Genomic DNA, 22,659 nt, shown 5'->3' with positions numbered 1-22,659 from the left:
TTGGCGGCGGCCGTGGAGCAGCTGCGGCGCCGCGGCCTGAGCGTCTCGGGCGCCGCGTGTCACGTGGGGCGGCCCCACGAGCGGCAGCGGCTCGTCGACGCCGTGAGCACGCCGGGCCCCGGACGCCTGGGCCCCCTGGGGGGGGGGGACGGAGCCCCCGGACGCCTGGGCCCCTTGGGGGGGGGGGACGGGAGCCCCCGGACGCCTGGGCCCCTTGGGTGGGGGGGGAACGGGAGCCCCCGGACGCCTGGGCCCTCTGGGTTGGGGACGCCTGGGCCCCTTGGGGGGAGGGAACGGGAGCCCCCGGACGCCTGGGCCCCCTGGGTTGGGGACGCCTGGGCCCCTCGGGTCGGGGGGGAACGGGAGCCCCCGGACGCCTGGGCCCCCTGGGGGAGGGGGGGGGACGGGAGCCCCCGGACGCCTGGGCCCCCTGGGTGGGGGGGGGAACGGGAGTCCCCGGACGCCTGGGCCCCCTGGGGGGGGGGGAACGGGAGCCCCCGGACGCCTGGGCCCCTTGGGTGGGGGGGGGACGGGAGCCCCCGGACGCCTGGGCCCCTTGGGTGGGGGGGGAACGGGAGCCCCCGGACGCCTGGGCCCCTTGGGTGGGGGGGGGAACGGGAGCCCCCGGACGCCTGGGCCCCCTGGGGGGGGGGGGGGAACAGGAGCCCCCGGACGCCTGGGCCCCCTGGGGGGGAGGAACGGGAGCCCCCGGACGCCTGGGCCCCTCGGGTGGGGGGGGAACGGGAGCCCCCGGACGCCTGGGCCCCTTTGGGTGGGGGGTGGCGGCGGCGGGGTGGGCGGAGCCATGGGGCGGGGCAGGGGCGGGGCTCACCCGGACGCCTGGGCCCCCTTGGGTGGGCGGGGCAGGCCCTGGAGCGCCACGGCGGCATCGACATCCTGGTGTCCAACGCGGCCGTCAACCCCGTCATGGGCGCCGCCCTGGAGGCCGACGAGGCCGCCTGGGAGAAGGTGGGTCCCGCCCCCTCCCCGCTGGCCACGCCCCCTTCCCCATAACCACGCCCCCAACCCCATGACCACGCCCCCAACCCCTCTAACCACGCCCCCTTCCTTCCAGATCTTCCAGGTCAACGTCACGGCGGCGGCCATGTTGATCAAGCTGGTGGTGCCCCACATGGAGAAAAGGGGGTGAGGGGGCGTGGCTTAGCCCTACCCTGGGGGCGGGGCTTATTGGTGGGATGGGGTGGGGCCTGGTGTGGCCCCGCCCCTCCCAGCTCGCTCCGCCCACCCACCCCCCTCCGCAGGGGCGGGTCCATCGTGCTGGTGTCCTCGCTGGCCGGGTACATGCCCTTCCCGGTGAGGCTCCGCCCCCACACGCGCGTGCAAGCCCCGCCCCTCCATAGGGGGGCGGGGCTGGGGAGGGAGGGAGGGAGGGGTGGGCGGATGGAGAGGTGGATGGTGGGATGGACGTTGGGCTGGAGGCACGGAGGGACGCGGGGACGGACGCGGGGACGGATGGTGGGACGGAGGTTGGGATGGATGGTGGGACGGACGCGGGGATGGATGGTGGGACGGAGGTTGGGATGGATGGTGGGACGGACGCGGGGATGGACGTTGAGATAGGCGTTGGGACTGAGGTTGGGATGGGCATTGGGATGGGTGTTGGGATGGCTGGTGGGACGTTGGGACAGATGTTGGGATGGATGGTGGGATGAACGTTGGGATAGATGTTGGGATGGATGGTGGGACATGGGGATGGACGTTGGGAGGGATGTTGGGATGAACATTGGGAGGGATGGTGGGACATTGGCATGGAGGTTGGGATGGAGATTGGGATGGAGGTTGGGATGGATGTTGGGGTGGACATTGGGATGAACACTGGGATGGACGTTGGGATAGATGTTGGGATGGCTGGTGGGACATGGGGATGGATGTTGGGATGGACGTTGGGACGGAGGTCAGGATGGACTTTGGGATAGATGGGATAGATGTTGGGATGGATGGTGGGATGGACGTTGGGATGAACATTGGGATGGAGGTTGGGATAGACGTTGGGATAGCTGGTGGGACATGGGGATGGAGGTTGGGATGGACGTTGGGATGAACGTTGGGATGAACATTGGGATGGCTGGTGGGACATGGGGACGGAGATTGGGATGGAGGTTGGGATGAACGTTGGGACGGAGGTCGGGATGGCTGGTGGGACGTTGGGATGGACATTGGGACGAACATTGGGATGGATGTGATGGACGCTGGGATGGATGGTGGGCACATGGGGACGGAGGTTGGGACGGCCGGTGGGACGTTGGGATGGAAGTCGGGACGGACGTTGGGACGGCTGGTGGGACGGACGGTGGGATGGAGGTTGGGATGGACGTTGGGATGGCTGGTGGGACATGGGGATGGGTGTTGGGATGGACGTTGGGATGAACATTGGGATGGATGTTGGATGGACGGTGGGATGTTGGCATGGACGTTGGGATGAACATTAGGATGGAGGTTGGGATGGACGTTGGGATGGACATTGGGATGGACGTTGGGAAGGCTGGTGGGACATGGGGATGGGCGTTGGGGTGGATGTTGGGATGGATGGTGGGACGTGGGGTTGGAGGTTGGGATGGGCGTTGGGATGGATGGTGGGATGAACATTGGGATGGATGCTGGGATGACGTTGGGTTGGACGTTGGGTTGGACGTTGGCATGGCTGGTGGGACATTGGCATGGAGGTTGGGACGGATGTCGGGACGGCCGGTGGGAGGGACGTTGGGACGGCCGTTGGGACGGAGGTGGGGACGGAGGTGGGGACGGAGGTCGGGACGGCCGTCGTGACGGAGGCGGCAGGCGCTGGGCCCCTACAGCGTGAGCAAGGCGGCGCTGCTGGCGCTGGTGAAGGTCCTGGCGCCCGAGCTGCGGCCCCGCGGCGTCCGCCTCAACGCCGTCGCCCCCGGCCTCGTCCGCACCCGCTTCAGCGCCGCCGTGAGGGGCGGGGCCCCGGCGGGCGGGGGCGGGGCCTGGCCGGGGGTGGTGGTGGGAGGAGCCTCTGGGGTGGGCAGAGGAGCCTCGTGGGGGGCGGGGCTGGAGGTGGACGGAGGTTCCTTGAGGTGGGTGGAGCCCTGGGGTGGGAGGAGCCTCGTGGGGGCGTGGCTGGAGGTGGGTGGAGCCCTGGGGTGGGAGGAGCCTGGTTGGGGGCATTGCTGCAGGTGGGCGGAGCCCCAGAGGTGGGAGGAGCCTGGTTAGGGGCATGGTTGGAGGTGGATGGAGGTTCCTTGAGGTGGGTGGAGCCCTGGGGGTGGAGGAGCCTCGTGGGGGCGGGGCTGGAGGTGGGTGGAGCCCTGGGGTGGGAGGAGCCTGGTTGGGGGTGTTGCTGGAGGTGGGCGGAGCCCAAGAGGTGGGAGGAGCCTGGTGGGGAGAGCGTGGTTGGAGGTGGGCGGAGGTTCCTTGAGGTGGGTGGAGCCCCACAGAGGTGGGAGGAGCCTCGTGGGGGGCGTGGCTGGAGGTGGGTGGATCCCTGGGGTGGGAGGAGCCTGGTTGGGGGCGTTGCTGGAGGTGGGCGGAGCCCAAGAGGTGGGAGGAGCCTGGTGGGGAGGGCGTGGTTGGAGGTGGGTGGAGGTTCCTTGAGGTGGGTGGAGCCCCAGAGGTGGGAGGAGCCTGTTGGGGGCGTGGCTGGAGGTGGGTGGAGCCTCAGAGGTGGGAGGAGCCTCGTGGGGCATGGCTGGAGGTGGGCGGAGGTTCCTTAAGGTGGGTGGAGCCCCCACGGGTGGGCGGAGCCTGGTGGGGGGCATGGCTGGAGGTGGGTGGGGCCTCGATGGGTGGGCGGGGCTTCCCTCCCAGGAAGGGCGGGGCTTGGGGGGGCGTGGGCGGGGCCATGACGGGCTTCTCTCTCTCGCAGCTGTGGGAGGACGAGGCGACCCGGAGCGGGTGATGGCGGCCATGGGCATCGACAGGTGGGGCCCGGACGCCTGGGCCCCTTGGGGGGTTGTGGGGCGCCCGGACGCCTGGGCCCCTTGGGGGGTTGCGGGTCACCCGGACGCCTGGGCCCCTTGGGGGGTTGCGGGGCGCCCGGACGCCTGGGCCCCTTGTGTGGTTCTGGGGCGCCCGGACGCCTGGGCCCCTTGGGGGGTTGTGGGTCACCCGGACGCCTGGGCCCCGCGGGTGATTCCAGGCTGCCCGGACGCCTGGGCCCCTACGTGTTGTGGGTCACCCGGACGCCTGGGCCCCTTGGGGGGTTGCGGGCGCCCGGACGCCTGGGCCCCGCGGGTGATTCCAGGCTGCCCGGACGCCTGGGCCCCTGCGTGTTGTGGGTCACCCGGACGCCTGGGCCCCTTGGGGGTTGTGGGTCCCCCGGACGCCTGGGCCCTGTGGGTGATTCCGGGCCACCCGGACGCCTGGGCCCCCGTGTGTTGTGGGTCACCCGGACGCCTGGGCCCCTTGGGGGGTTGTGGGACACCCGGACGCCTGGGCCCCGTGGGGAGTCCCCGGGCCGCCCGGACACCTGGGCCCCCGTGTGTTTCGGGTCACCCGGACGCCTGGGCCCCCTGGGTGATTCTGGGCCACCCGGACACCTGGGCCCCGTGGGTGGTTATGGGTCACCCGGACGCCTGGGCCCGCTGGGTGATTCTGGGTCACCCGGACGCCTGGGCCCCGTGGGTGGTTGTGGGTCACCCGGACGCCTGGGCCCGCTGGGTGATTCTGGGTCACCCGGACGCCTGGGCCCCGCGGGTGATTCCGGGCTGCCCGGACGCCTGGGCCCCCGTGTGTTGCGGTCACCCGGACACCTGGGCCCCGCGGGGTGTCCCCGGCCGCCCGGACGCCTGGGCCCCGCGCTGACATCGCCACCGCCGCCGGCAGGTTGGGCACAGCGGAGGACTGCGCCGGCGTCATCGCCTTCCTCTGCAGCCCCGAGGCCGCCTACGTCGTGGGCGAGACGGTCGTCGTCGCCGGCGGGGCCCCCTCCCGCCTCTGAGGGGCCCCGGGGCGTCTATAGGGGCACGTGGGGGGGTCTATAGGGGACATAAAGGTCCCTGGGAGCACTTGGGGGGGGGGGTCTATAGGGCACTTATGGGGGTCTATAGGGGTGCGTAGGGGGTCTATAGGGGACAAAAAGGTCCCTGGGAGCACTTCGGGGGGTCTATAGGGGCACGTGGGACATTTAGGAGGGTCTATAGGGGACATTGGGGGTCTATGGGAAACATAGGGGTCCCTGGGAGCACTTGGGGGGTCTATAGGGTCCCCAGGGGTCACTTATGGGCGTCTATAGGGGCAGATAGGGGGTCTATAGGGGACATAAAGGTCTCTGGGAGCACTTAGGGGGGTCTATAGGGGACATTGGGGTCTATAGGGCACATAGGGGTCCCTGGGGGGCACTTGGGGGGGTTATAGGGTCCCCAGGGGTCACTTATGGGCGTCTATAGGGGCACATAGGGGGTCTATAGGGGACATAAAGGTCCCTGGGAGCACTTAGGGGGGTCTATAGGGGCACGTGGGGACATTTAGAGGGGTCTATAGGGGACATTGAGGGTCTATAGGACACATAGGGGTCCTTGGAGGGCACTTATGGGGGTCTATAGGGCACATAGAGGTCCATGGGGGGCACTTGGGGGGTCTATAGGGCACTTGGGGGGTCTATAGGGCACATAGGGGGGTCTGTAGGGCACATAAAGGTCCCTGAGGGGCACTTGGGGGGTCTATAAGATCCCCAGGGGTCACTTATGGGGGTCTATAGGGCACATAGGGGTCCCTGGGGGGCAGTGAGGGGGTCTATAGGGGGCTTTAGGCTCCCTGGGGGGATTTGGGGGGGGGAGCTATAGGGGAAAACAGGGTTGTTGGTGCCATTTTGGGGGATTCTGGGGCATTTTGGGGGGTTCTGGTGCCATTTTGGGGAGTTTTGTGCCATTTTGGGGGTCGCTGGTGCCATTTTGGGGGGTTCTGGGGCGTTTTGGGGAGTTTTGTGCCATTTTGGGGTCGCTGGTGCCATTTTTGGGGTTTTGGTGCCATTTTGGGGGGTTCTGGGGCATTTTGGGGGGTTCTGGTGCCATTTTGGGAGTTTTGTGCCATTTTGGGGGGTCCTGGGGCGTTTTGAGGGGCCCCAATAAAGGCTGTGACGGATCCGCGCTGCCTCCATGGCCGGGATTGGGGAAGGGGGGGGGGGGGAGAACCTGGCTCCCTGCCTCCTGCCTCCCCCTGGCCCCGCCCCCCTGCAGGCTCCACCCCCGAAGGCCCCGCCCCCTCCCTCCCCTCCTGCCTCCGGCGGCAGCTGCCCTCCCTCCTCCTCCTCCTCCTCCTCTCCTCTTCCTCCTCCTCTCCTCCTCCTCCTCTTCCTCCTTCCTCCTCCCTCCTTCCCAGCGGAGAGCGAGCGACCGCGAGTGAGTAGAGGCCCCCGGCCGCCATCCTCCGTCTCCATCCCTCCGTCATCCCTCCTTCCTCCATCCCTCCTTCCCTCCACCTCCATCCCTCCTTCCTCCATCCCTCCTCCACCCCCCCATCCTGCCATCTCCGTCCCACCTTCTCCTTCCCCCAACCCACCGCCACCCTCCGTCCCTCCATCCCTCCATCTCCCATCTCCATCCCACCACCCTCCATCCCTCCATCCCTCCATCTCCGTCCCTCCATCCCTCCATCTCCCATCTCCATCCCTCCATCCCTCCATCTCCATCCCTCCATCCCACCATCCTCCATCCTCCATCTCCGTCCTTCCTTTCTCCAGCCCTTCTCCATCCCACCACCGTCCATCCCTCCATCTCCATCCTTCCATCCCACCACCCTCTGTCCCACCACCCTCCATCTCCATCCCTCCATCTCCATCCCTCCATTCCTCCGTCTCCATCCCCGGGCGGTTGTTGTCGTGTCCCATGCGTGTGTGCGCCGGCCACCGCAGGACACCGGTGCGTGTGTGTGTGTGTGTCACACGCGTGTGCGAGGCGGGTGCGGGTGTGCGCGCAAACACCCCCCCCCCCGTGCGAGGGGTCCCATAGACCGGCCGCCTGTCACCCGTCCGGCTGTACCCAGGCCCCCCCCCCCCCGTGTCCGCCTGTAGCCCCCGTCCAGCTGTACCCAGGACCCCTATGTCCGCCTGTATCTCCATCTGACTGCGCCCAGGACCCCCGCGTCTGCCTGTAGCACCGTCCGGCTTGTACCCGGGACCCACCGCGTCCGCCCATCGCCCCGTCCGGCTGTATCCGGGACCTCTGTGCCTGCCTGTATCTCCATCCGGCTGCGCCCAGGACCCCCGTATCCGCCTGTAGCCCCCCTCTGGCTGCACCCAGGGCCTCCGCGTCCGCCTGTAGCCCCCTCCGGCTGTATCCAGGACCTGCTGCGTGCACCTGTAGCCCCGTCCAGCTGCATCCTGGACCCCCTCGACCGCCTGTAGCCCCCTCGGCGCCAGCCCCCAGGGCCCCCTGCGTCCACCTGTAGCCCCGTCCGGCTGTATCTGGGACACCCTGCATGCACCTGTAGCCCACCCCCGACCACCACCAGGAGCCCTGTGTCTGCCTGTAGCCCCCTCCAGCTGTATCCAGGACCCCTGCGTGCGGCTGTAGCCCCCTCTGTCCACCCCCAGGACCCCCTTGTGTCTGCCTGTAGCCCCCCCCCAGCTACACCCAGGACCCCCTAATCCACCTGTAGCTCCCTCTGGCTGTATCTAGGATCCCCTATTCCACCTGCAGGCCCCCTTCAGTTGTATCTGGGACCCCCTGGTTCACCTGTAGCCCTGTCTGGCTGTATCCAGGACCCCCTGCATCTGCCTGTTGGCCCTCTCATCACCTGCAGGACTCCCTAGTCTGCCTGTAGCCCTGTCCGGCTGTATCCAGGACCCCCTACATCTGCTTGTAGCCCCCTACGGCTGCATCAGGACCTCCTGGTTCACCTGTAGCCCCCTCCGTCCACCCCCAGAAACCCTAGTCCACCTGTAGCCCCTCTGGCTGTACCTAGGACCCCCCTAGTCTGCCTGTAACCCCCTCTGGCTGTATCTAGGACCCCCCCTAGTCCGCCTGTAGTCCCCTCCATCCACCCCAGGACCCTCCAGTTGTATCTAGGACCCCCTAGTCCACCTGTAGCCCCCTCTGTCCACCTCCAGAACCCCCTAGTCTGCCTGTAGCCCCATCCGGTTGTACCTAGGACCCCCTAGTCCGCCCATAGCCCCCTCCGGCTGTACCTAGGACCCCCCAAGTCCGCCTGTAGCCCCCTTCACCCCACCCCAGGACCCTCCAGCTGTATCTAGGACCCCCTGTTCTGCCTGTACCCCCCTCCAGCTGTACCCAGGACCCCCCGGTCTGCCTGTAGCCCCCTCCGTCCACCCCCAGGACCACCTAGTTTTGCCTGTAGCCACCCCTGGCTTTACCTAGGTCCTCCTGGACTGCCTGTAGCCTCCTCCAGCTGTACCTAGGACCCCCTAGCCCACCTGTAGCCCCTCTGGTTGTACCTAGGACCCCCTAGTCCACCTGTAGCCCTGTCCGGCTGTACCTAGAACCCCTAGTCTGCCTGTAGCCCCCTCCGACTGTATCTAGGACCCCCTAGTCCACCCATAGCCCCCTCTGGCTGTACCTAGGACCCCCTGCATCTGCCTGTAGCTCCCTCCATCCACCCCCAGGATCCTCCAGCTGTATCTAGGACCCCCTAGTCTGCCCGTAGCCCCCTCCGGCTGTACCTAGGACCCCCCCAGTCCGCCTGTAGCCCCCTCCGTCCACCCCCAGGACCCCCTAGTCTGCCTGTAGCCCCCCCAGCTGTACCCAGGACCCCCGTTCCGCCTGTAGCCCCCTCTGTCCACCCCCAGGACCCTCCGGCTGTACCTAGGACCCCCCCAGTCTGCCTGTAGCCCCCTCTGTCCACCCCCAGGACCCTCCAGCTGTACCTAGGACCCCCCCCAGTCTGCCTGTAGCCCCCTCTGTCCACCCCCAGGACCCTCCGGCTGTACCTAGGACCCCCCCAGTCTGCCTGTAGCCCCCTCTGTCCACCCCCAGGACCCTCCGGCTGTACCTAGGACCCCCCCAGTCTGCCTGTAGCCCCCTCTGTCCACCCCCAGGACCCTCCGGCTGTATCTAGGACCCCCCCTCGTCTGCCTGTAACCCCCTCCACCCACCCCCAGGACCCTCCGGCTGTACCTAGGACCCCCTAGTCTGCCTGTAGCCCCCTCTGGCTGTACCTAGGACCCCCCAGTCTGCCTGTAGCCCCCTCTGTCCACCCCCAGGACCCTCCGGCTGTACCTAGGACCCCCCCCAGTCTGCCTGTAGCCCCCTCTGTCCACCCCCAGGACCCTCCGGCTGTACCTAGGACCCCCCCAGTCTGCCTGTAGCCCCCTCTGTCCACCCCCAGGACCCTCCGGCTGTACCTAGGACCCCCCCCCCTCGTCTGCCTGTAACCCCCTCCACCCACCCCCAGGACCCTCCGGCTGTACCTAGGACCCCCTAGTCTGCCTGTAGCCCCCTCTGGCTGTACCTAGGACCCCCCAGTCTGCCTGTAACCCCCTCTGTCCACCCCCAGGACCCCCCGGCTGTACCTAGGACCCCCCCATTCCACCTGTAGCCCCCTCCGTCCACCCCCAGGACCCCCTAGTCCGCCTGTAGCCCCCTCCAGCTGCGCCCAGGACCCTCCAGCTGTACCTAGGACCCCCCATCTGCCACCCCGCCGCCCCGCCGCCGCGTGCCCCCCCCCGATGGGCGCCGTGGGGCCGCCCCCCCGCGGCGGGGCGGGGGCGGGGGCGCCGGGGGGCCGGTGATGCGCCGCCGGGCGCCTTCCCCATGTCGGTGGGGGGCCGTTTCGACTTCGACGACGGGGGCTGCTACGCGGGGGGTTGGTCGGGGGGCCGGGCGCACGGCTACGGGGTGTGCACGGGCCCCGGGGCGCGGGGCGAGTACTGCGGGAGGTGGCGGGGGGGGTTCGAGGCGTTGGGGGTCTACACGGGTCCCGGCGGCGCCACCTACGAGGGCGAGTGGGCCCAGGGCAAGCGCGAGGGGCTGGGCGTGGAGAGGAAGGGCGCCCGCAGGTACCGGGGCGAGTGGCGGCAGGGCCTGAAGGGGCCCAGCGGCGTCTGGGAGAGCCCCTCGGGCGTCACCTACCAGGGCACCTGGCGGGCCGGGCTGCAGGACGGCTACGGCACCGAGACCTACGCCGACGGAGGTGAGCGGGGCCCGTCCCACCATCCGTCCATCCACCCATCCATCTGCCCATCCATCCACCCATCAACCCATCCAGCCACCCATCCATCCATCCATCAACCCATCCATCCATCCATCAACACATCCATCCATCAACCCAGCCATCCATCCATCAACCCAGCCATCCACCCATCCATCCATCCATCCATCCATCAACCCATCCATCCATCCATCCATCCATCAACACATCCATCCATCAACCCACCCATCCATCCATCAACACATCCATCCACCCATCCATCCATCCATCAACCCACCCATCCATCCATCCATCCATCCATCCATCAACACATCCATCCACCCATCCATCCATCCATCAACCCACCCATCCATCCATCCATCCATCCATCCATCAACACATCCATCCACCCATCCATCCATCCATCTACCCACCCATCCACCCATCCATCCATCCATCAACACATCCATCCACCCATCCATCCATCCATCAACACATCCATCCACCCATCAACCCATCCATCCATCCATCAACCCACTCATCCATCCATCAACCCACTCATCCATCCATCCATCAACCCACCCATCCATCCATCCATCCATCCATCCATCAACACATCCATCCACCCATCCATCCATCCATCTACCCACCCATCCACCCATCCATCCATCCATCAACACATCCATCCACCCATCCATCCATCCATCAACACATCCATCCACCCATCAACCCATCCATCCATCCATCAACCCACTCATCCATCCATCAACCCACTCATCCATCCACCCATCAACCCATGCATCCACCCATCAATCCATCAACCCATCCATCCATCAACCCATCCACCCATCCATCCATCCATCAACACATCCATCCACCCATCCATCCATCCATCAACACATCCATCCACCCATCCATCCATCCAACCCATCCATCCATCCATCAACCCACTCATCCATCCATCAACCCACTCATCCATCCACCCATCAACCCATGCATCCACCCATCAATCCATCAACCCATCCATCCATCAACCCACTCAGCCATCCATCCATCTACCCATCCATCCATCCACCCACCCAGCCCTCTACCCATCAACCCGTCCATCCGTCAACCCGTCCATCCATCTACCAACCCATCCATCCTTCTGTCCGTCCATCAATCTGTGCATCAACTGAGCCATCCCTATGTCCGCCCATCCATCCCTCTGTTCACCCGTCTACCAACCCGTCCATCCCTTCATCCATCCATCAATCTATCCATCTACTAATCCGTCCACCCATCCCTTCTTCTGTCCATCAACTCATCCACCTATGAACCCATCCATCCCTCCATCTGTTCATTCATCCCTCCAACTACCAAACCACCCATCCCTTCTTCTATCCATCAACTCAAGCCATCCATCCCTCCGTCTACCAAACCATCCATCCATCCCTTCTTCTCTCTGTCAACCCATCCATCTACCAACCCATCCATCCTACCATCTGTCCATCTGTCCATCCATCTACCAACCCATCCATCCCGCCATCTGCCCATCAACCCATCCATCCCTCCATCCATCTACCAACCCATCCATCCCTCCATCTACCAACCCATCCATCCATCCCTTCTTCTGTCCATCAACACATCCATCTACCAACCCATCCATCCCTCCATCTGCCCATCAACCCATCCATCCATCCCTCCATCCATCCCACCATCTGCCCATCAACCCATCCCTCCACCCCTCCATCCACCAACCCATCGGTCCCTCCACCACCGCCCCCGTCCCTCTCTCCCCGCAGGCACCTACCAGGGCCAGTGGCAAGGGGGCAAACGCCACGGCTACGGCGTCCGCCAGAGCGTCCCCTACGGCCGAGCCGCCCCGGCCCGTTCCCCGCCCCGCGCCTCCCTCGAATCCCTCCGCGGACCCCCGGGACCCCCGGCCGGCTTCGCCCTGCCCGTCCCCGCCGCCCCGCCGCCTCCCGGCGGGGAGAAGAAACCCGGCGCCTTCTCCCTCCGCCGTTCCCTCCTGCCCCGCCGCCGCCGATCCGCCCCGGCGCACCCGGAGCCGCCCCCGGGCTGCTCGACGGAGGTCTACGCCGGCGAGTGGCGGGGCGACCGCCGCAGCGGCTTGGGAGCCAGCCGCCGCTCCGACGGGCTGCGGTACGAGGGCGAGTGGTTGGCCAACCGCCGGCACGGCTACGGACGCACCACCTACCCCGACGGCGCCCGCCGCGAGGGCAAGTACCGCCGCGACCGCCTCCTGGGACCTTCCGTCCGCGACATCCTGCCTCTCCGGAGACCCAAGGTCCGCGAGAAGGTGGCCCGGGCCGTCGAGGCCGCCCGCCGCGCCGCCGCCCTGGCGCGGGAGATGCAGGAGAGGGCGGCCGCCAGGTTCGGGGGGCGGCGGCGGGGTTGGGTTGGGTGTGGGGTGGGGTGTGGGGGGGGGTCCTCGGGGGGTTGCTGGTGTTGGTTGGGGTGGTTTGGTGTTGGTTGGGGGTCGTTGGGGGTTGCTGGCGTTGGTTGGGGGCTGTTGGCTTTGGTTGGGGGTCGTTGGCGGTTGTTGGCATTGGTTTGGGCAGATGGTGTTAGTTGGGGTTGTTGGTGTTGGCTGGTGGTTGTTGGCATTGGTTGGGGCAGTTGGTATTGGTTGGGGGTTGCTGATGTTGGTTGGGGTTGTTGGCGTCGGTTGGGGGTCATTGGCATTGGTTGGGGGTCGTTGGCATTGGTTGGTGGTTGGTGGTGATGGTTGCTGGCGTTGGTTGGGGTGGTTGGTGTTGGTTGGGGGTTGTTGGGGTGGTTGGTGGTTGCTGGCGTTGATTGGGGGTTGTTGGCATTGGTTGGGGGTCGTCAGCGATGGTTGGGGCGGTTGGCGTTGGTTGGGGGTTGCTGGTGTTGGTTGGGGGTCGCTGGGGTTTGCTGGCATTGGTTGGGGCAGCTGATGTTGGTTGGGGGTCGCTGGGGGTTGTTGGGGCAGTTGGTGTTTTTTGGGGGTCATTGGGGCAGCTGGTGTTGGTTGGGGGTCATTGGGGGTTGTCGGGGCAGTTGGCGTTGGTTGGGGATCGTTGGCATTGGTTGGGGGTCGTTGGCGCTGGTTGGGGGTCGTTGGGGGTGTTTGGGGCTGGCTGGGGTCGTTGGTGGGCACTTGTGGGCTGGGGGTCACTGGGTTGGGTTCGGGGTCACTGGGGGCAGTTGGGAGGGTTCGGGGGGTCGCGGGGGGCAGTTACGGTTGGTTGGGGGTGACTAGGGGGCACTTGGGGGTCATTGGGGGGCACTTGGGGGTCGTTGGGGGAGCAGAAGGGACGTTGGGGGCAGAAGGGACGTCGGGGGCAGATGCCATCATGGCCGCCCCCAGTAGGGGGCAGCCATCTTGGGGTCCCCACCATGGCCACCCCCAGCAGGGGGCGGCCATCTTGGGACCCCCACCATAACAACACCCCCAGTAGGGGGCGGCCATCTTGGCTGGGGGCCCAACGCCTCCCCCCACAAATCATGGCCGCAGCGGGGCAGCCGCAACCCCCCACCCCACCACCCCCAAGTGGCGGCCATCTTACTGATGGGGGGGGGGCCTTAGCAGTGGGCGGCCATCTTGGGTACCATCACCACGGCAACGTCCCCCCCCCCAAAAGTTGCCTCGTCGTTGCCCTGGCAACACCCAGGCAGCTGCCATCATTGGCTGCCGGTCGCCGTGGCGACAGTGGGGGGGTACGGAGGCCCCAGTGGGGGGGTCGTGGGGCCGCCCTGACCCCCGGCCCGGCCCCCCCCAGGACGGCGGAGGCCCGGCTGAAGGCGGCGGGGGCGGCGGCGGTGGCCGAGGAGGCCCTGGAGGCCGCGCGACTCGCCAAGCTCCTGGCCCAGGACCTCCAGCCCGGCCCCGACGGCATCGGTGAGTGCTGGGGAGGGGCCCAGGCGTCCGGGGGAGGGACCCAGGCATCCGGGGAAGGGGCCCAGGTGTCCGGGGAAGGGGCCCAGGCATCCGGGGAAGGGGCCCAGGTGTCCGGGGAAGGGGCCCAGGCATCCAGGGGAGGGACCCAGGCATCTGGAAAAGGGGCCCAGGAGTCCGGGAAAAGGGGCCCAGGCGTCCGGGAGAATGACCCAGGCGTCCGGGGAAGGGGCCCAGGTATCCAGGGAAGGGGCCCAGGCGTCCGGGAAAGGGCCCAGACGTCCGGGGAAGGGGCCCAGGCATCCGGGGAAGGACCCAGGCGTCCGAGTCAAGGGGCCCAGGTGTCCGGGGAAGGGACCCAGGCGTCCGGGCGAGGGGGCCCAGGTGTCCGGGAAGGGGCCCAGGCATTTGGGGAAGGGGCCCAGGCGTCCGGAGAAGGTGCCCAGGCATCCGGGGAAGGACCCAGGCGTCCGAGTCAAGGGGCCCAGGAGTCCGGGAAAGGACCCAGGCATCCGGGAAGGGGCCCAGGTGTCCGGGCCGCTGCTGACTCCTCCCCCCACAGCACCCCGCCGGCGTCTCGCCTCGGAGGGGACGGACTCGGAGCCAGGGGACTCGGACGAAGAAGGGGGGACGCCGTCGGAGGGGACCCCCCCACTGGCCCGGACGCCTGGGCCCCCCGCTGGACTGTGGGAGGGGGGTGAGGGGGGAGGGGGGAGGCCGGCCCCCCCCAGCGGCTCCGGCAGCCTCCGGGAGGACGAGGAGGAAGAGGAGGACGAGGAGGAGGAAGAGGAGGAGGAAGAGGAGGAGGAGGAGGCACCTGGCCCCCCACCGGGGGGGCCCCACTGCAGTGAGGAGCCCCCAGCCCCACGGCGGCCGTCCACACCCCACAGACAGGTGAGGGGGGGCCCAGATATCTGGGGAAGGGGCCCAGGTGTCCGGGAAAGGGATCTAGATGTCTGGAGGAGGGGCCCAGGCGTCCGGGAGGGGCCCAGGTGTCCGGGAGAGGGGCCCAGGCGTCCGGGGAAGGGACCCAGGCGTCCAGGAAAGGGGCCCAGGCGTCCGGGAAGGGACCGAGGCATCCAGGAAAGGGGCCCAGGCATCCGGGGAAGGGGCCCAGGTGTCCGGGAAGGGGCCCAGGCGTCCGGGGAAGGGACCCAGGTGGGGCCTGGAACTTAGGGGCGGGTCTTAAGGGCTGTGGGGTGGGTTGTGGAGGTTGTGGGCGGGGGCTAAAGTTAATGGGCGTGGTCTTAGGGTTTGGGGCGTGGCCTGAGGGCTGGGGGCGGAGCCTGAGGCTGCAGGGGAGCGGGCGGTGAGGGCCAATGGGGGAGGGGCCAGTGATCACGGAGGGGGGGCGGTGCCTAAAGGCTGTGGGAGGGGGGTGGAGCCTGGGAGGGTTGTGGGCGGGGTTTGGGGGCGAGGTGGGCGTGTCCTGACGGCGGTGGGCGGGGCCTGTTCCCCGCAGGGCGCCCACCCGCTGGTGGTGGCGGCCGTGGTGCTGGTGGACGTGTGCCTGGCGCAGCTCTTCTCCCGGCTGCTGGCCTGACGCGTGGGGCAGCCCCACGGCGCGACCCACATCTCACCCCCCGGCCCCACACGTCCTCCGTGTGCCTCCCATTCCACTCGAAGGGCTCTTTCCCCCCTCCCCCCTGCTCCTGCCCCCCATCTTCTGCCCCACTGTGTCTCCCCACGGCTGGGGTGGTGGGCGGAGGAAGGGGAAGCCACGCCCCCTTTCTATGCCCCGCCCCCCGTGCATGACCCCGCCCTCGGCGCCGGCTCTTCCTCCCCTTCCTCCCCCCCGCCGTGTTTTGGGGTGGGATTTTATTTTTTGGGTTTAAAACCCCCCGGAACGGGGATGGACGGAGTGGAGACGTTAATAAAAAAAAGGAGGAAAAAAAGGGGGGAAAAACACGTGAATCATCCCCAAAATCGGCCCCTCGGAGCCCCCCTGAATCGCTGCGGGGGGCAGTGGGGGTTGGGAGGGTTAGTGGGCCCCATAGTGCCCCATAGCACCCCATAGAACCCCATAGTGCCCCATACAGACCCATAGAGACCCATAGCACCCCATAGAACCCCATAGAGCCCCATAGCACCCCATAGAGCCCCATAGAGCCCCATGGAGCCCCACGGAGCCCCATAGAGCCCCATAGGGCCCCATAGTGCCCCATAGCGCCCCATAGTGACCCCATAGTGCCCCATAGAGCCCCATAGCGCCCCATAGAGCCCCATAGAGCCCCATAGAGCCCCATAGAACCCCATGGAGCCCCATAGTGCCCCATAGAGACCCATAGAGACCCATAGAGCCCCATAGAACCCCATAGAGCTCCATGGAGCCCCATAGCACCCCATAGAGCCCCATGGAGCCCCACGGAGCCCCACGGAGCCCCATAGTGCCCCATAGTGCCCCATAGCACACCATGGAGCCCCATAGTGCCCCATAGAGCCCCATAGAGCCCCATAGCACCCCATAGCGCCCTATAGTGACCCCATAGTGACCCATAGAGCCCCATAGAGCCCCATAGCACCCCATAGAGCCCTATAGTGACCCCATAGAGCCCCATAGAGTGCCATGGAGCCCCATAGCGCCCCATAGAGACCCATAGAGCATCCTCTTCGTTGGGGGGGGAGGTGGTGGTGGAGGGCAGTTGCCATGGCAACAGGAGGCCGGGGCGTCCCACAATGCCTTGCGCCCTGCCTGGGGTGGGCAGGGGCTGCCCCGGGGCATCATGGGATTGGGGGTGGTGGTGCAAGGCATTGTGGGGGATGGAGTCCATGGGGGAGGAATGGAGGGAGGCTACTGGGGGCTACTGGGAGGGGGACTGGGGGTTACTGGGAGGCACTGGGGGGGCACTGGGTGCTACTGGGTGGCACTGGGTGGTACTGGGGGGCACAGGGGGTTACTGGGGGGCACTGGGAGGGGGAGTAGGGGTTACTGGGGGGCACTAGGGGGCTCTGGGAGCTACTGGGGGGCACTGGGAGGGTTGCTGGGGGCCCCTGGGCGTTACTGGGGGGTTACTGGGAGGCACTGGGTGGGGCTCTGGGTGCTACTGGGGGACACTGGGAGGCACTGGGGGTTACTGGGGGGCACTGGGAGGGGGACTGGGAGCTACTGGGGGACACTGGGAGGCACTGGGAGGCACTGGGAGGGGGACTGGGAGCTACTGGGGGACACTGGGAGGCACTGGTGGTTACTGGGAGGCACTGGGGGGGCTCCGGGGGCTACTGGGAGGCACTGGGGGTTAGTGGGCAGCACTGGGAGGGGGACTGGGGGTTACTGGGGGGCACTGGGAGCTACTGGGGGGCCCTGGGGGGGGTATCGTGGAGGGGGCGTGGCCTATGGGGGGCGTGGCCTACCGAGGGGGCGGTCCCGGGGGGGGGCCCCACAGTGCCTGGAAGGGGGACGGACGTGTCCATTCCCCCCCTCCGTGGGCGTGGCCTCTGCGTGGGGGCGTGGCCTCTGCGTGGGGGGGGCAGGGGGCGTGGCCTCGGGATGGGGGGGGCGGGGCCCGGGCCCGGCGCCATCGCTCAGCGGCCGTGAGTGCAGAGGGGCCCCGGCGTCCGGGGCGGGAGGGAGGGAGGGGGGACGGGAATGGGGGGATGGAGACGAGGGGGGAGGGATGGAGATGGGGGGAGGGAGGGAATGGGAAGGGGAAATGGAGCTGGAGACGGGGGGGGATGGACATGGGATGGAGGGATGGAGATGAGGGGGAGGGAGGGAGCGGGAATGGGAGGATGGAGACGGAGGGGAGGGAGGGATGGAGATGGAGGGGATGGAGATGGAGATGGGATGGATGGAGATGGGGGGGGATGGAGACGAGGGGGAGCGAGGGACGGGGAATGGGGGGATGGAGATGGAGGCGGGGGGATGGACACGGGATGGAGGATGGAGATGGGATGGGGGGATGGAGACGAGGGGAGGTGAAGAGAGAGAGAGGGATGGGGCTGGAGGGATGGACACGAGGGGGGAGGGAAGGACCAGGAATGGGGGGATGGAGGGATGGAGATGGAGGCGGGGGGGGGGTGGAGATGGGGGGGATGGACACGAGGGGGAGGGAGGGACTGGGAACGGGGGGATGGAGATGGGATGGAGGGATGGGGATGGAGGGGATGGAGAGGGAGAGGGAGATGGGGATGGGGATGGAGATGGAGGGATGGAGAGGGATGGGGGGATGGAGATGGGGATGGAGATGGAGGGATGGAGGGATGGGGAAGGATGGAGAGATGGAGACGGGAGATGGGGGGACCGGGATGGGGAGGGATGGATGGAGGGAGGGATGGAGGGATGGAGCTGGAGGGACGGGGCAGAGGGGCTGGACGTGGGGGGCCGAGGACGGAGGGGGGCGGAGCCGGGGGGCTGGAGAAGGGCGGGATGGAGGGAGCGAATTGGGGAAGGGGAAGGGGGGGGAGATGGGGGGCAGCCCAGGAGGGACCCGGCCCCACACCCCAGCGCCACAACCTGGCCCCGGACCCACAACCAGCCCCACAACCTGTCCCTGGCCCCATAACCAGCCCCACAATGAGGCCCCGGACCCACAACCTGCCCCACAACCTGGCCATGGTGCCACCACCTGCCCCACCACCTGCCCCATAACCAGCCCCACAACCAGGCCATGGTCCCACCACCTGCCCCACCACCTACCCCACAACCAGCCCCACAACCAGGCCCTGGACCCACAACCAGCCCCACAACCTGGCCATGGTCCCACAACCAGCCCCACCACCTGCCCCACAACCCAGCACTGGCCCCATAACCAGCCCCACAACCAGCCCCACCACCTGCCCCACAACCAGGCCCTGGACCCACAACCAGCCCCACAACCTGGCCATGGTCCCACAACCAGCCCCACCACCTGCCCCACAACCCAGCACTGGCCCCATAACCAGCCCCACAACCAGCCCCACCACCTGCCCCACAACCTGGCCCTGGACCCACAACCAGCCCTACAACCAGGCCCTGGACCCACAACCCAGCCCCACATCCTCCCCCGGGTCATTAGCATATGCAAAATGTGGGGGTGGGGCCAGGCCATCAAGCCCCTCCCCTTTCCCCACCAGCCCCCGAGAGCAGCAGCAGCTCAGTATTGTATGCAAATGAGATGCAAATGAGCCCTCCCCCCCAACCCACAGTGCATTGTGGGATCAAGGGGGCTGCTCCCTCCCCCTCCCGGACGCCTGGGCCCTTGGGAAGGGGGATTTGGGGGGGGGGGTCGACCCTCCCCCGCTCCCTTTGTGTAACGAGCCGGCGCCGCTAACGAGGCGATTTGCATACGCCTCCCAGCATGCCTTGCGGCAGGGAGGGATCCTCCCCCTCCCTCCCCCCTTCGCTCACCCCTCCCCCTCTCCCCCCCCCGCAGGTCCCCGGGGGGGGAGGGGCTGCCATGAGCCCGTCGCCATGGACGCTGCCGACCCCGCCTCCCGCCCGCCGCCGGCCAATCAGGGGCCAGGGGGCGGCCCCGGCGCCGGAGGGGGCGGCCCAACGCCCTCGGCCGTCAGGTCTACCCGGATGGGCCTCGGCCTACCCGGGCCTGGCCTCGGCCTATCCGGCCTGGGGGGCACCGCTGACCCCGCCTCCCACCTGCCACCGACCAATCAGGGGCAAGGGGCTGGCCCTAAGGGCATAGAGGCCCGCCCACTGTCCCCGGCCATCAAGTCAACCCAGCTGGGCCTCAGCCTACCTGGGCCTGGTCTTGGCCTATCCGGGCCTGGTCTTGGCTTACCTGGCCTGGGGGGCACCGCTGACCCCGCCTCCAACCTGAAACTGGCCAATCAGGGGCAAGGGGCTGGCCCTAAGGGCATAGAGGCCCGCCCACTGTGCCCGGCCATCAAGTCAACCCAGCTGGGCCTCGGCCTACCCGGGCCTGGTCTCGGCCTATCTGGGCCTGGCCTCGGCCTACCTGGGCCTGGCCTCAGCCTACCCGGCCCCAGCCGCTCCCTCCCGGCTGCCGGCGGCCATGTCGCCTCGCCAAAGGGCCCCCTCCCCGCCCCCACGCCCCGCCACCGAATTACCTCAGCCAAAAACTCGCCCCCGCGACCCAAAGATGACGCCCGCCCCGACCTCTCCTTCCGCCGGGGGCCCCCGACATGGCCGCCCTGGGCCTCCTCGCACCAAATAACACTGCCGGCAAGAAGGAGGAGGAGGAGGAGGAGGAGGAGGAGGAGGAGGAGGAGATGGGCGCCGCCGAAGGCCTGGCCCCACCACCCGATGCCAAAGATTCGAGGGCTGGCAAGGAGGAGGAGGAGGAGGAGGAAGAGGCCGTGGTGGGGATGGCAGGACCCAGGACACACCAAAGCCAAAGCCCCGGGGAGGTGGCCGGCCCGGGGACGGCCAATGAGGAGGGCCCCAAGGCCGCGCCGGCCAATGAGGAACATGCCGGAGTCGCGTTGGCCAATGGAAGGAGCCGCAGCGTCGGGTTGACCGGCCAAGAGGGGCCCAACGTCATCTTGGCCAATGGAGATGGGCCCAACGTTGACTTGGCCAATGAAGATGGGCCCAATGTTGACTTGGCCAATGGGGATGGGCCCAACGTTGACTTGGCCAATGGGGATGGGCCCAACGTTGGCTTGGCCAATGGGGATGGGCCCAACGTCGACTTGGCCAATGGGGATGGGCCCAACCTTGACTTGGCCAATGAGGATGGGCCCAACCTTGACTTGGCCAGTGGGGATGGGTCCAACCTTGACTTGGCCAATGAGGATGGGTCCAACCTTGACTTGGCCAATGGGGATAGGACCAACGTTGGGTTGGCCAACGAAGAAGCACCCAACGCTGGCTTGGCCAACGAAGACGGAGCATCACCCAATGAAGACCGCCGCACCCACACGAGCCCGGCCACCCCATGGGCCGGCGCAGAGGGGCCAGGCGCCGCTGTGGGGCCCTGCCTGCGCCCGGCGCCCTGCCGCCCCTCCTGCAAACCCCTCAAGTGCCCCGGCTGCAACTGGCGCTACAAGTCCCGGCAGACGCTGGAGGCCCACGTGAAGGAGAAGCACCCCGCGGGCGCCCGCCGCTGCCCCCACTGCAGCGCCGGCGGCCCCCACCCCCGGCCGGCCCGCGGCCACGCCTACGCCTGCGCCTACAAGCCCTACCGCTGCGAGGCCTGCGACTACTCCACCACCACCAAGGGCAACCTCAGCATCCACAGGCGGTCGGACAAGCACCTGGCCAAGCTCCGGGGCTGCCCCACGGCGCCGGAGGCCGAGGAGCCCTGCGGCGAGGTGCCGCTCCTCCGCCGGGGCCTGCCCGCGCCTCTGCCCGGGCTCCTGGCCGAGCCACCGGTGCCACCCGAGGGCTTCCCCTTCTATGGGGTGCCGGGGTTGGCCCGTCCCCACCCCACGCCGGGGCCACCCGCCCAGTCGGTGCAAGGAGGCCTCCATCTGCCGGTCCCCGCCAGGCAGAAAGGGGCCACCGCTGCTCCAGGTAGGCCGAGAAACGCCGGGGGTTGTGGGTCGGCCCAATGGGGAGCCCTGGGGGCACTCGGTTGGCCAACGGGAGGGTTTGAGACGTGGGGATGGCCAATGGGGAAGCCCAGGCATGTTGGGTTGGCCAACGGGAGGGTTCAGGACATGGGGATGGCCAATGGGGAAGCCCAGGCGCGTTGGGTTGGCCAACGGGAGGATTCGAGACATGGGGATGGCCAATGGGGAAGCCCAGGCGCGTTGGGTTGGCCAACGGGAGGGTTCAAGACATGGGGATGGCCAATGGGAAGCCCAGGCGCGTTGGGTTGGCCAACGGGAGGATTCGAGACATGGGGATGGCCAATGGGGAAGCCCAGGCCTGTTGGGTTGGCCAACGGGAGGGTTCAGGACATGGGGATGGCCAATGGGAAGCCCAGGCGCGTTGGGTTGGCCAACGGGAGGATTCGAGACATGGGGATGGCCAATGGGGAAGCCCAGGCGCGTTGGGTTGGCCAACGGGAGGGTTCGAGACGTGGGGATGGCCAATGGGGAAGCCCAGGCATGTTGGGTTGGCCAATGGGAAGGTTTGAGACGTGGGGATGGCCAATGGGGAAGCCCAGGCGCGTTGGGTTGGCCAACGGGAGGGTTCACGACATGGGGATGGCCAATGGGGAAGCCCAGGCACGTTGGGTTGGCCAACAGGAGGGTTCAGGACATGGGGATGGCCAGTGGGGGAAGCCTGGACGCCTCGTGTTGGCCAACAGGAGGGGCTTCGAGGGGCCGTTGGGTTGGTCAGTGGAGGAGGTCAAGGTGTTGGGCTGGCCAATGGGATGGGTCAAGACATGGGGATGGCCAATGGGGAAGCCTGGGGGCCTTGGGTTGGCCAACAGGAGGGTTCAAGAGGTTGGGATGGCCAGCGGGGAGCCCCAGCACGTTGGGTTGGCCAATGGTGGGAGGTTCCAGACATGGGGTTGACCAATGGGGGAAGCTCCAGATGTTGGGTTGGCCAATGGAGGTTCCAGACGTTGGCTTGGCCAACGGGGAGAAGTTCCAGACATTGGGTTGGCCAACAGAAAGAGCTTCCAGACGTTGGATTGACCAATAGGAAGCTTCCAGATGTTGGGTTGACCAATGGGAAGAGCTTCCAGACATTGGATTGACCAATAGGAAGCTTCCAGATGTTGGGTTGACCAATGGGAAGAGCTTCCAGACATTGGATTGACCAATAGGAAGCTTCCAGATGTTGGGTTGACCAATGGGAGAAGCTTCCAGACGTTGGATTGACCAATAGGAAGCTTCCAGACGTTGGGTTGACCAACGGGAAGAGCTTCCAGACGTTG

At 67.4% G+C, this 22,659-nt stretch overlaps 2 protein-coding genes across 2 annotated transcripts; both read left to right on the top strand.

Annotated features, from left to right (window-relative positions):
- Positions 1–3: 3 nt before the first annotated feature.
- On the top strand, positions 4–4,951 carry LOC136996203 (dehydrogenase/reductase SDR family member 4-like; the record flags this gene model as incomplete). The annotated part of the gene is given in 8 exon segments (XM_067317141.1): positions 4–102; positions 868–969; positions 1,076–1,146; positions 1,263–1,314; positions 2,800–2,934; positions 3,848–3,866; positions 3,869–3,902; positions 4,807–4,951. Coding segments are annotated over 8 exon segments (627 nt in total), but the record flags the coding sequence as incomplete, so codon positions are not given.
- A 4,738-nt stretch (positions 4,952–9,689) lies between these two features.
- Positions 9,690–15,812, top strand: JPH4 (junctophilin 4). The gene is made up of 5 exons (XM_067317139.1): positions 9,690–10,068; positions 11,850–12,441; positions 13,815–13,933; positions 14,493–14,824; positions 15,393–15,812. The coding sequence occupies exons 1-5, from the start codon at positions 9,690–9,692 to the stop codon at positions 15,471–15,473; spliced, it is 1,503 nt and encodes a 500-aa protein (XP_067173240.1). The 3' UTR covers positions 15,474–15,812.
- The last annotated feature ends 6,847 nt before the right edge of the window (positions 15,813–22,659 follow it).

This window comes from Apteryx mantelli, unplaced genomic scaffold (genome assembly GCF_036417845.1).
Source record: "Apteryx mantelli isolate bAptMan1 unplaced genomic scaffold, bAptMan1.hap1 HAP1_SCAFFOLD_239, whole genome shotgun sequence".
Lineage (NCBI taxonomy): Eukaryota > Metazoa > Chordata > Aves > Apterygiformes > Apterygidae > Apteryx > Apteryx mantelli.
Note: the sequence above shows the minus strand (reverse complement) of the source record. Positions and strands in the feature narration are given on the sequence as shown.